Source organism: Pelodiscus sinensis, chromosome 19 (assembly GCF_049634645.1).
Source record: "Pelodiscus sinensis isolate JC-2024 chromosome 19, ASM4963464v1, whole genome shotgun sequence".
NCBI lineage: Eukaryota > Metazoa > Chordata > Testudines > Trionychidae > Pelodiscus > Pelodiscus sinensis.
The window spans coordinates 4,339,011-4,351,735 of record NC_134729.1 but is presented as its reverse complement, the minus strand read 5'-3'; the positions used below and the strand labels follow the sequence as shown (position 1 = coordinate 4,351,735).

General features: G+C 64.0%; 1 protein-coding gene across 1 annotated transcript; it reads right to left on the bottom strand.

Annotated features, from left to right (window-relative positions):
• Positions 1 to 478: 478 nt before the first annotated feature.
• PMEL (premelanosome protein) lies at positions 479 to 9,965 on the bottom strand. The gene is made up of 12 exons (XM_075901935.1): positions 9,816 to 9,965; positions 7,214 to 7,351; positions 6,761 to 6,907; positions 6,045 to 6,185; positions 5,286 to 5,447; positions 4,320 to 4,748; positions 3,790 to 4,239; positions 3,331 to 3,468; positions 2,561 to 2,654; positions 2,143 to 2,345; positions 1,257 to 1,344; positions 479 to 853 (listed from the first exon to the last, which is right to left on the bottom strand). The coding sequence occupies exons 1-12, from the start codon at positions 9,877 to 9,879 to the stop codon at positions 694 to 696; spliced, it is 2,214 nt and encodes a 737-aa protein (XP_075758050.1). The 5' UTR covers positions 9,880 to 9,965; the 3' UTR covers positions 479 to 693.
• Positions 9,966 to 12,725: the final 2,760 nt, after the last annotated feature.

Here is a 12,725-nt window from a genome sequence, read left to right as displayed (position 1 = left end):
GGCACAATTCCTCCCCCTCCTTGGGGGGGGTACAGGGGAGCTTCCAGCCTGGCAGCAACCTGGTGCCTGGGGGGGGTTGGCTGGGGTTAGAGGCAGCACTGGGCTGGGGTCGGTCTCTGGGGGGGGGCAGTTCTAGGGGTCCACACTGGATCGCAGGACACCTGGGATCCGTTCCAGGGCCCGCAGGCCTATCCCTGCCCCCAGCATGGCTTTCCCCACTGGAAGAGGGTGCGACGCACGACCTATCGCGGGGGCAAGAGGGGCAGCAGGACCCAGCCCCTCCAACCTCACACCCACCCTGTGCCCAGCCTCCCTGCCCCCGCATTCACCCAGGGTCCCCGTGCCCTGCCCCCGCATTTACCCAGGGTCCCCGTGCCACGCCCGCCCTGCCCCCGCATTCACCCAGGGTCCCCGTGCCCCGCCCGCCCTGCCCCCACATTCACCCCCATCGTCCCTGGCAGAACCAAGCAGCCGTGGGCAGGAGTCTGAGTGTTTAATAGCTGGTAACAAGGTCTCTTGGACACCACCCCCGCAGTGGGGGGCTGGTGCGGGGGAGGGGAGGCTCCTTCTTCCTGCCATGCTGCTGGGGTGGGGTGCTGGGCACACTGGGTGTCCCAGCCCCCACCCCCAGGCGCAGGAGGAGCCGGGGGAAGGGGCTTTCCGGTGCCGGGTCCCTGGGGGGCACCTCCCGCTTTAGACCACGTTGCCGCTCAGCAGGGGGCTGCTCTCGCCGGTGGGCGCGGTGCCGAAGGCCTGGCGCAGGAAGAGACGCAGGGCGGCCCGGTCGGGCAGCCAGGCCCGGGGCAGGAGGCTGCGGGTGGGCCCTGTGCCCAAGGGGCTGTACTTCATACTCCTGCCAAAGGGGGAGAGAGAAGGCGGGGGGGTCATTACCCGGCCAGCTGCCCCCCAGCACCATTGGGGGCTGGCTCCTCATAGGGTGACCCCCAAATCAGGGGACTGGGTTAGCTCTGATTGGCCCAGTCTGTGCCTCAGTTTCCCTGCCCACTGCCAGCTGCTGATAACCTGTGTGCAGCAGGGAAGCTCTTCAGGGCAGCAGCTGGCTCTTGCTGTGGGGCTGGGCTAGCCTGATGGGGCCTGGATCGCAGCCAGGGGACCTGATCTTAGCTGGGCAGCTCGGCGCTGCTAGACAAGCCAGGCCAGGCTGCGGGGCAGCTCTATGGCTCAGAGCCGCGAGAACGGCCTGGACCCAGCCCAGCCCCACCCCGGGGTACGAGGCAGGCAGGGGCTGGTCTCACCTGTAGGAGTAGGCCACGGCCCCCACGGCCACGGCCACCACCACGAGCCCCACGATGAGGGTGATGCTGGGCCCAGCCGGATCGGCACCTGCAGGGCACAGACGCGGTGACGAGGGGCTGGGGCTGAGCCGCCCTCTGGCCTGGGTCGCCCAGGCTGCTCGGGGCCAGCCGGAGGGGGCCAGCCAGCCTCACCGCTGGGCCCCCGAGCTCAAGGGCTCCAGCTCAAGCTCTGGGAACCACCGTGATAGGCTTGTCCTCTCCCGCCCTCCCCGTGTCATCCAGCCCCCCTCCCCACTCCATGCAGCCCCCCTCCTGCCTGCCCCACACCATCCAGCCCCCCCTACTGCCCTCCCCACCCCGTGCAGCGCCCCCCCCAACCACCCCAGGTCATCCAGCCCCCCCCCCCACTCCATGCACTCCCCCTCCTGCCTGCCCCACCCATCCAGCCCCCCTCCTGCCCTCCCCACCCCATGCAGCGCCCCCCCCAACCACCCCAGGTCATCCAGCTCTCCTCCCCGCTCCATGCACTCCCCCTCCTGCCTGCCCCACACCATCCAGCCCCCCTCCTGCCCCCCCACCCCGTGCAGCGCCCCCCCCCAACCACCCCAGGTCATCCAGCTCTCCTCCCCGCTCCATGCACTCCCCCTCCTGCCTGCCCCACACCATCCAGCCCCCCTCCTGCCCTCCCCACCCCATGCAGCGCCCCCCCCCAACCACCCCAGGTCATCCAGCTCTCCTCCCTGCTCCATGTATTCCCCCTCCTGCCTGCCCCACACCATCCAGCCCCCCTTCCACCCACCCAGCCCCCCCATGCAGCCCCCCTTCTTCCCTCCCCACTCCCTGCAGTCCCCCTTCCACCCACCCCACCCCATCCAGCCCCTCCCACCTCGGATGCTGACGGTGGTGCTGGCGACCGCCAGGCTGGCGGGGTTGGCCAGCGAGACGTTGAGGCAGTAGAGGCCGCTCTGGTTGAAGGCCTGGCGCAGCACCAGCTGGCAGGCGGGCGCCGGGGGCACGGGGCTGCAGACGCTTTGCTGGGGCGTGAGGCACGCAGCGTCCGAGACCGTGGTGCAGACCTCCTCCGGCAGGCTGGGGGGGCAGAGGGGGCAGGTAAGACACGGCTGGGGGAGGGGTCGGGGCACCGCCGTGGGGGCACTGGGCCGGCTGCCCCTGGGAGCCAGGCTCCGGCAGATGCAGCGGGGGGCTGGGCCGGAGAATCTCCCTCGGCTCAGGCCAGGGAGCCTTGGAGGTCCAGGCACCAGGAGGTCCAGGCATCCCGCCTGCCAGCCCCCGGTGCCTCCTACCTGCCCTGGCAGGTCACGGTGAGCTCCACGCTGCTCTCGCCCGCCGCCGGGGCCAGCGGCACCACTTGGACGATCTCCACGCTCTCGATCCCCTCTGCAACGGGCGAGCGTTAGAGAAGGGCCCCCCTCCACCCCCGGAGACAGCCTGCCCCCGCCAGCCCCTGCCCGCAAACTGCCCCAGCGGCAGGGGGCGCCAGCGGGGCTGTAGGCTGCCCCAGGACCCGGCGCCCCTCCCGCTGCTCCAGATACAGGGAGGGGACTGGACAGGAAGCCCCGGGGGTGGGGGTCCCTGCAATGTGCCCCATTCCCAGCTGCACTGAACCGGGGGGGACCTGCCTCCCCCCCCCCCCCCCCCGCTGAGTTGATCTTGGTCAAGGCCTTAGGGCCAACTAACCCCCAGGGACCATGAAGCTCTCTGGGTCGTCCCCCCAGCCAACCCCCCTGCCCTGATCCTGCACCCCTAGTCCTGGGGCCCCACCCCCATAGACCCAGGGCCCCCTTGAGCCTCCAGTCCTGGGACCCCATATCCCATGGACCCCCTGCACCATAGTCCTGGGGTCCCATGCCCCCATAGAGCCAGGGTCCCTCTGTGTCCCCACAGTCCCAGGGCCCTACACCCCATATGGGCTGCCCTGAGACCAGCCAGGCTGGGACAGCCCCGTCAGAGCACAAAGCTTCACTGGGTTGGCCCAGTGGGGCTGGGAGCTGTGCTGGGGCCCCCAGTTGTGGGCAGCCCCATGACAGCAGGAGGCGCCACCCCCCCAACTCACGGACGATCTCCAGCTCCGTCGCGAAGGTGCCATAGCGATACAAGAGGCAGTCGGCGGGCGCCTGCCGCTTGGCCAGCACAAGCGCCTCAGGGGCCGTGTCCACAGTGGCAGCGGCTGCCGTGGCGCCGACGGTCACGTCTGATGAGAGACGAGCGGCTGAGAGAGAGAAGACCCAGCCCCCGACTCCCTGCCCGCCTGGCGAGCTCCCAGGTCATGGCCAGCCCTCCTGGGCCACGCCCAACGCCATGCTGGGCCCCAGGAGCTGCTGCGACCCGTTGCCCTCTGCCTCCCGAACACCCGTGGCCCTCAGCCTCAGGGCCCCATATCAGGCTGAGCAGAGGCTCCGGCCACTGACCAGGCAGCTCGGGCAAAGGCCCTGCGCCCAGCTGGCAGCCAGCAGGCCCACGCTGCCCCAATGGAACAGCCCATGCGAGGCTGGAATCTACCAACTGCTCCCACCTGCCACGGTTCCTGCTGCGCTGGCCACGGAGGTTGCAGGCGGAGGCGAGGAGGGGGCTGGCGGGTTGGCCACGGAGGACACAGGCGGAGGCGAGGAGGGGGCTGGCGGGTTGGCCACGGAGGACACAGGCGGAGGCGAGGAGGGGGCCGGTGGATTGGCCACGGAGGACGCCGGGGGTGGCGACGAGCCGCTCAGCAGAACTCCAGCAGCTGAGACGGAGGCAGGGACCGGCGGATCCACGGAAGCCACGGCCAGGTCTGAGCCATCAGCAACGGTGGCTGCAGCGGGCCCGGTGCCTATTTCTAAGCTGGGGGTGGAAGCCGTGGCAGCGGCCGGGGTGGCAGCGCTGGGCAGGGTGGTGGCGGTGCTGGGCTCCCCAGGGCTGGGAGGGGTGGAGGCTGCCGGCTGTTGGCCCGTGGGCGTTGCTGGCGGGACCGTGGCCGTGGGGACTGCGGGCGAAGAGCAAGAGCTGCAGCTGGTGCCGGGATCACGTCCCTCGTGAAGCCCCAGCGATCCGGCTGCTACTTACCTACGCTCAGTGCCTGGCCCGGGGTGGGCGTGGGGCTCCCGCTGGGCACCGGGCTGGCAGGCGCTGAGGCGGAGGTGGGCTGCACCGGGGGGGCCGAGGGGCCCGGTGCCACAGTGGGATGCCCGGTGGGATCCACGACGGGCGTCGGCGAGGGGCTGCCACAGGCCACGGGAATGGCAGCCTGGAGCACCAGGCGGGGCCGGAAGGTGCCAGCCTCCAGGTAGGTGTGGGTGACGGTGCTGGCGCGGGACAGCAGGGTGCCGCTCTGGTCCCCGAACTCCCAGGAGTAGGAGACGTCGGCGCCCTGCAGGTAGCGGCTGGGGTCGTGCAGCCGCACGCTGAAGGCCACGGCCCGGTTCCGCACGAAGCGCCGGTCGCCCACGTCCACGTCCAGCACCTGGGTGATGTCCACGGCGAAGGGCACCTGGTCTGGGGGGTCAGGGAGCTTCCAGGTCTTTGTGCTGGGGATCCTGCACCCCTAGTCCTGGGGCCCTGCACCCCCATAGACCCAGGGCCCCCTTGAGCCTCCAGTCCTGGGTCCCCATATCCCATGGACCCAGGGCCCCCCTGCACCATAGTCCTGGGGTCCCATGCCCCCATAGAGCCAGGGCCCCTCTGTGTCCCCACAGTCCCAGGGCCCTACACCCCAGATAGACTCAGACCCCCCGAGCACCCACAGACCCAGGGCCTCCTGCCCCCACAGACCAATGGCCCCACACCCCGGGGGTCCTGCCCAGGTCCAGGAGCTCACCTGGCTCCAGGCCCCAAACATCCTCCCCTCCCCTCCCCCCAATCCTGTCCAGGGAGCTGCCCTGGGGCAGGGGTGAGCCAAATCCCCGACAAGCCCTGGCATGAGGCTGTGGCCACAGATAGGCAGGAGATGGTGGCGGAAGGGGGCCGAATGGAGCCCAGGGGGACCAAGTGCCCTGGGGCCGAGGCTCAGACGTGCCCTGGACCTGGCCTCACCTGTGATGCTGAACTGGGACGTGGCCCTGCCGATGGGGATGAATTTGCGGCGCCCGCGGTAGTGATAGACCTCCACGTCCATGGCGTAGGAGCCCAGCGGTACGTCGGCCGTCTCCACCGTCAGCTGCGAGGAGGGGCCGTCCACCACCTGCCAGTACTGCCCTGGGGGGAGTCATGGTCCGGGGCTGGCTGGGGCGGGTTCTGCAGCACGGCCCGGGTCGGGGGGAGTCTGGGAGCGAGAACTCCTGGGTTCTACTCCCAGCTCTGGGAGGGGGCTTACTTACAGTGAAGGGCGGGGGCAGGGCAGGTTACCAGGCTCTGCCTCTCATGCCCCATAGCAGCAGGGGAGCCATGGGGCTGCCTGCCCAGGACCCGGGGTTATATTCCCAGTTCCGCCAGCGAGTGTGACTGGCTCACGTTCTATGCCTCAGTTTCCCCATCTGGTCTAATGCTAGAAACGCTGGGAGATGTTTTGGGATAAAATTGGGGGCTTTCAAGGGTGGAAGATGCTGAGAGTTAGTGTAGGATGTGGGGGGGCGGCCCTGTCCATGGGGTGCTGGGAGCCAGCCTTGGGCTAGCACCGCCCGTGGGGCTCTGTGGGTGAACCCTGCCAATGGGGTGGAGGTTTCTGCTGCAGCCCTGGCTTACAGAGGGCTCCCTGTGCCCCATCTGTGCCAGGTGCTGCAGGTGGGCAGGGCAGCGGAGACAGCCCTGGAGGTGCTGGCCATGAGCAGGGGCGGGAGGGGAGCCGGCTCTCACCCCAGGTCTGCCACACGTAGACAAACTTGCTGCGCTTGCCCCAGGCGCTGCGGGGGAAGGGCTGCCCGTCGGGGAAGACACCGTTGGGGCCCCCGTCCAGCTGCTCTGGGAAGACGGCGTCGCCCTGTCTCACCCGGGTACCTGCAGGAGGGAAGGGGCAGTTAGCACAGCATGGCCGGGTGGGGCCCCCGGGGGCCTGAGCCGGGACCTTCCGGGGTGGAAGGGGGAGCAATTGCAGCTAGAGCTTTCTGCTGAAGGAGGGGGGGTTGGGAGCCCGGACTCCTGGGTTCTATCCCTGGCTCGGGGGGGTCTCTGATTCGCTCCCCCCCCTCCCCCGCGTTCTGGGCTGATCAGAGACGCAGCAGGCAGAATTCTCACCCCTGCCTCCAGCAGCCCGCGCCATTCGCACAGGAGGGGAGGGGGCAGCTGCCCGGTTGACTGCCTGCCCCCCCCCCAAGACACTGGCCTGAGAACCCCTTTGCTCTGCCTCTCATGCCCCCTAGCAGCAGGGGAGCCATGGGGCTGCCTGCCCAGGACACAGCCTAGCGCTGCCACTCGGCCGCAGGCTGCTCCTCAGACGGGTCGGCCACCGGAGCAGGGAGATCTGGGGGGGTTGGCACAGCGGGGAACCTCCGGGCAGCAGCAGCACCGGAGCAGCCCGCCCCCCCCCCCCCCGAGGGTGCCTCTAGAAAGGCCCAGCGCTCGCCGGGGCTCACCGTTCACGGTGCAGTTCTGGCTCCACACCACCCGGCCGTCGGGCAGCACCGTCTGGTTGCCGGGGAAGCGCAGGGCGATGGCGAAGGTGGCCCTGGCCCCCATCATGGTGGGGGCGTCATTGCTGACGTCAAAGGTCACGGTGCCCCCTGGGAGGAAGAGGGGAAGGTGGCCAGCTGGTGGGGTGCAGATTGGGGGAGGGGTGCACCGTCCCGTCCCCCCGGTGTTTCCAGCTTTTCACAGGGTGAATCTTCCATCCCTAAACACTCCACTTTGCCGGTGCCCCTCACTCCCACCCCACAACCCCTGCCAGCCCAGCCCTGCCCTCTCCCTGCCCTGCTGGTGCCCCTCACTCCCACCCCGCAGCCCCCCCAGCCCTGCCAGTGCCCTGACCCGCAGTGGCACAGCATTGGGTTCAGAGGGGTCCTACGAAGAGCAGCCTGGCCAGCCCCTACCTCTCCAGCAGTTCTGCTGCCGGGGGTCACCCTCCTGCCAGCGGGGGTACAGCTGGGAGTTCCAGGACCTGTAGGCTGAGGGCTGGCGGTTCCAGGTTTGACTCTGTCGGTTGCTCCCCTGGCCTCTGCTGCTGGCCCCTGCGGAGAGAAGGGAGCGGAGATCCAGAGCTGGAATCGGGGCAGTGGCCCAGCTGCCAGCACCAGACCCTTGGCCCAACCCCCCGGCCAGGTGCAAAGAGCTGTCCCTGCCCAGGGTGGATCAGGCTAGAACAGAGCTCAGCTGTTCCCAGGGGGGGAGTGGGGGTGGGGGCTGGAACCCCAGACTAGGGGGTATTAGAGCAGGGGGAGGGGGCAGAGGCGGGTTTTGTCAGGACTCCTGGGTTCTGTCCCCAGCTCTTGTGTGGCCTGACCAATCAAGCGCGGTGCTTTGAGATCCATGGTGGGACAGCTACGGGCTGGGGGGGGCGGGATTATTGCCCTCTAAGGAGGAGAGAGAGAGAGTCTCTGCCCGGCAGCCCTGGGTGTTGGATCTGCGCTGGGGCAGGTCCCTTGGCCCCGGCAGTCCTGGGCATCCACCCGGCATCCTGGCTGTGCGGCAGCACAGCCCAGGCAATTCCAGCCAACCTGCCCCCAGGCTGCTCCAGATCCTGCTCCATGGGGCTCCATAGTCAGCCTGGCCCTGTCTCTCCCATGGCCCAGAGCCCCAGCTGGTGCATGGGGAGCATGTGACTCGGGGGCTCCAGGCAAAACCCATCACATGGGCCTCTAAATCCTCCCCGAGCCCTTGCATGTGACTCTCAGCTGAGTCCCTGGTGCAGGCTGCTCCAGCCAGCGCGGGGTTAACACCCCCCCCCCCCACGTCCCTTTGAAGCACCAGTCAGTAGAAGGGGGAGAGGCCAGATCATGGGCCCAGGCAGCCTCTCTGGGGCAGGGAGCATCCCTGTCTGTAGCATACCTGGGTAGTGTGAAGGGAAGCGGGGGCTAGTGGTTGGAGCAGGGGTGGGGCTCTGAGAGGAGTGGGGCCAAGTCGGTTAGCACAGAGGGCCTGGATTCATGGTATGATGAGCGTCAGGTCCCTATCTTGCTCCGTGCCTCAGTTTCCCCAGCAGGAAGATGGGGTGGGGGAGTGTCAGTGCCTTGTCATGAGGCAGTGACGCACTTTGGGATGCCTGGGCAGGGAGGGAAGGCTTCCCAGGGAAATGGTCTGACTCGTAGCGCCCCCTCCCCCCCGTGCAGCCAGACGGGCTGGCTGCATCAGTCCCCCCCACAGTGCCACTCAGCTGGGAAGCGAGGCTTTTGGGATGGCTCCCTGCTGCAGACAGGCTCCAGGGGAGACCAGCAAGGGCTAAGGGCAGAGAATCAGCTGCACCCCGGCGGAACCTGCCGCTTGTGGGCCCCTTGGCCTGGGATCCAGGCCCCGATAGCTCAGCGGAGGCCTCCCTCTGCTGCAGGCGCAGTGTTAGCTCTAGGCATGGGGCGGGCGGCGTGGGAGGAGGCCGTGGGGGGCTGCAGGGCGAGGCAACCAGCAGAGAGGGAGGTGCCTGGCTGCAGAGGTCAGCGGGAGGTGGGGGGAAGAGCCCCGCGCTGCAGTAGGTTGGGGCAGAGAGGGAGGGAAACCCCCCCCACGCCAGGCACAGCGCAAGGAGCTGTACGGATATTCCCTGGGGGCTGCTGCCCTGTCAACTTCCCCGTCAGCCCCAGGGGGCAGCAGAGCAACCTGCAGCAGCAAAGAGAGACCAGCCCCCCGCCTCCTGCCCCCTGCCCCGCAGGCTCCATCCGCAGTGTCCGGGGCTGGGTGGGTTCCCCCCCCGCCCGATTCAACCCTCAGCATGCGAGGAGCCAGGCCCAGCCCTTCCAGCAGCGCAGCATCTGCCTCCCAGCCCAGCCCAGATGCCAGGCCATGCGAGGGATTAGCAGGGGCTCTGAGCCAGCTCCCCATGTGGTTCGGCTTTGCCCCCGGCCCCCATTGATCTGGGAAGACGAGTCCCACTCGGGACCAGTGGGCGGGCGTTGCCCGGGCTGCTCCCTGCAGGTTGGATTCCCGGCCGTCCTGGCACCCACAGGCTTTGATGCCACGGGGGGGCATGAGATGTGGGCAGACCCAGGTCTTGGTTATAGAAACAATGAGGAGCGGGCCCTGAGTGTTCCTGCTCAGGGGTCCCAGCGGGCTGGCCCCATCTGCTCACACTCGCCACCCGGAGGCGCTGACCCAGCCAGGGGAGGCTGGCTGGCTGGCTCCTCTGCCGGGGTGCAGCCCCCCACATTAGGTCTGGAATCTGGATCTATGTGATATTCCCACTCGCCCCCCCCCCCCCCATTGCTCTGTGGCAACTTTATAGCAATTTGGTTCCCTCCTGGAACAGGACTTTCACATTTTAGCATCACTGCATCCAAAATCATCTACCCCCCCCCGAGAAATGTGCCCCCCCCGCAGGCTGATGAGAAGCCCCTGGACTTTAGTGGAGATGCTGGGGGGTTGTTGGCAGCAGCCCCAGTGTTTTGCAACAGGGATTGACCCTGAATTGGCTGGGGGTGGGTCAGATGGGACCCTACAGAACCCAGCCCCCCACCCCCCAAGCCCAAGGATCAGGACCCTACTCACTGTGCTGAGCTGTCGCCGCAGCCAGAAGCGCCCAGGCTGCCACCAAGTACCAGCTTGTCTGCATCTCCCAACCTGCCCCGCGCTCCCTGGGACCCCTCCGCGAAGGCAGAAAGAAGCCAAGCACCCCGGCCACCCTGTATAAGAAGGAGGCCTCATTTGCCTAGCCCCGCCCCTTTCCTGGCATGACCTCATGAAAATCTCATCCCCCCTCCCTCCAGCAGTGGGGTGTGTGGGTGATGGCCAGTCACAAGTTTGTGTTTCGAGCACAATGGGGCCGCATGAGTTGTGCCTTCCAGACAGACCCTGGAATTTCAGTGGGGAAGAACAGAGGCCGGTTTCCGCTCTGAGAAGAAAGGGCCTAATTACCACGGAGCTGCAGGAGGGACGCAGAACCCATGATACGACCTCACTGCTGGGTTGGGGGGCGAAAGGACAAGCCACTTCGATGCTGAGCAAAGCAGGTGCCACTTAGCACTTGGCAGGCCGGAGCTTCTAGCCACCCTCTCCCCAGGCAGGAGACAGGAGAGGTGCAGCACACGGAAAACTGACCAAGGGAGCTCACTGCTGCAAGATACTGAAACCAAGCACTTAGCAGCTGTAAACAAAGAAAGAAGCGGATGGGTATACAGTCCGGTTGTATGTATGATGTTAGCCCGGCTGAGAACAGGGCCCCACTGTACCAGATGCTGTACAAGAGACAGCTGCCACACACACACCCCCAAAAGAGTTTACAATTGAAATAGACCAAGTAGGCACACGAAGGAAACTTTCCATTGACTTCAGCGGGGGTTGGATCAGACCCATAAACCCACAGGGCTCTCAACATGATCCAGTCTCTTGTTCGTAGGGGCAAGGCAGAAATGTCTTTTGTGAGCAGCCAATTCCATAGTTGTCAACTTCCTGCTTTTCCACCTGAAATAGCAGAGACCGGATAGGTAGATTCCTCCACCATAGGTCCTATCCAGTGTTTGCAGGTCACATGTAGCTCCTTGATGGCCCGAGACAGCCTTCCGACAGCAGGAGTGGAGCAAAAAAGCTAACTAGTTTGATCAAATTGGAGATGCCTTCCAGTGGAACATTCTATAACACGAGTGACTTAGACCCGGTGAACATACAGACTTCACCTGATTAATTTAAGGGGTGATTTAAAGCCAGTCCAATTAAACCCATGCAACTTTGTCTGTGGACACTCTTGAAACTGGATTTAAACCCACCTTATAAAGTGTTTCCTTTTTTTTTCTGTTATAGAATCATAGAACACTAGAACTTATGAATTCTGAGTTTCTGTTATCCCTCTCCAGCTCATCTGATGAAGTGGGTTTTGCCCACAAAAGCTAATGAAACTATGTATATTTTGTTAATCTCTAAGGCCATGTCTAGACATTGGCGCTATTTCGGGATACTGGAAGTGTCCCAAAATAGCTATTCTGAGTCTTTAAACGCGCCCGTTATTTCGAAATAACGGTCATGCTATTCTCATTCCACGAGGGTTAAGGGACTTGTCGGAGTAACGCTTTATTTCAAAATTTGGCGATCTGTAGTTGGTGCCAAATTTCAAAATAAGCTATTTTGAAATTACCTCGAAATAAATTATGCCCTTTCAAGGTATGGGTGCAGTGTAGACACACCCTAAGGTGCCACAGGATTATTCATTGTTTTTAATATTAAAGACTAACATGGCTACCCCTCTGCCACCTTCTAGTGGTTTAGCATGTGTCTGTGTTTGTAGATGTGAGCTACGCTGATCGACCGTGTAGTAAATCACTAACTGAGATGCATACGGAGTGGGAGGGGGAGGTGGCTGGTGTTACTAAATCCACTCTCAAACCACTGTATATGAAACCGGTGCAACTCCTGCGTGCTCGGTTAGCTTGTGAATGGGAAGGAAAGACAAGCTGGATTACCTGGCTCTGTGGGGTGCCAGTAGTAGAACAAGGGCATGTAAATCAAGGGACCCCTGATTTTCCAGGTTTTGTTCAGGACAGGCCTGGCTTAGAGCGATTGCTGTGAATCACTACGTTCCAATCAAAATGGCATTGCTCATTGCAACCTGGGGCGATCCAGTAATTGACAAGGGGCTAACGGGACGTTGACTAGCCTATTTTCCTCCCATACAGAGCACCATGAGTAGAGCTGGCAGCACCGCAGGGAGCTGGGGCGTGGCGAATGGCCCCCAAAGGAGGAGTTGGGAACAGTGGCATCAAGCTGTTGTGGGATTTTCTGTGGTTCCCTGAAGCAAGGCACAGGAGACAGCTGCATGAGAGGCACAGCTGCATGTGCTGTCACCCTGTTTGCACAGGAAGCTGCTGCCTGCTCCCACCTCGGTTCAAAGGAACCGGAACTTTGTACCCATCATAAACAGACAAGCCACACTAAGGAGATACCTGACAGCATCACCCATGGCTGCTCCAGACCAGAAACTGACCTGGAAGGCCCCAGAATCTGCTACTGCTCAGCAAAAGGGGCAGCAGAACGAATGCCAAATCCTGTTCTGAAGCCCAGTAAGCTCTTGGCTGTGGCAAGACCATGCAGCAGTGAGTTCCGCACGTTAATTATGTGCGGTGCAAAGGATATTAGTAGCACCGGGGAGGGAATTTGTTTTCTAGATGTATCATTCTCACTCTGTCTGTGTCCCTTAAATAAAAGGAACAAACTGGGAGAGAGAATTCCCAGGAGTTATTGGAATTTAGAAGCCAAACTTCCAATGATTTTAATGGGAGTTAAGTGCCTAAATTCCTTTGCAGATCTGGGCCCATGTGTTCAGGATATTAGCCTGCTAAGAAAGTGATTGCTGCATCGCTTCCCCCCCAAACACTAGACATATCAGCAAAATCCTGTTTAATAAACCCATGTTTCCCTTGTGCCCTTATGTTTACCACTTTTATTAGCCCTTGACAAATTTTGTGCAAA

Bases quoted from the DNA above. Each gene is read 5' to 3' on its own strand.
- PMEL (XM_075901935.1), bottom strand. From the start codon at position 9,879: ATGCAGACAAGCTGGTACTTGGTGGCAGCCTGGGCGCTTCTGGCTGCG. The intron at 3,469-3,789 runs GTGGGAGCAGTT...GTCTCTCATCAG, and splicing joins CGCAGCAGGAACCGTGGCAG to ACGTGACCGTCGGCGCCACG. The intron at 2,346-2,560 runs GTAGGAGGCACC...CTGCCCCCCCAG, and splicing joins ACCGTGACCTGCCAGGGCAG to CCTGCCGGAGGAGGTCTGCA.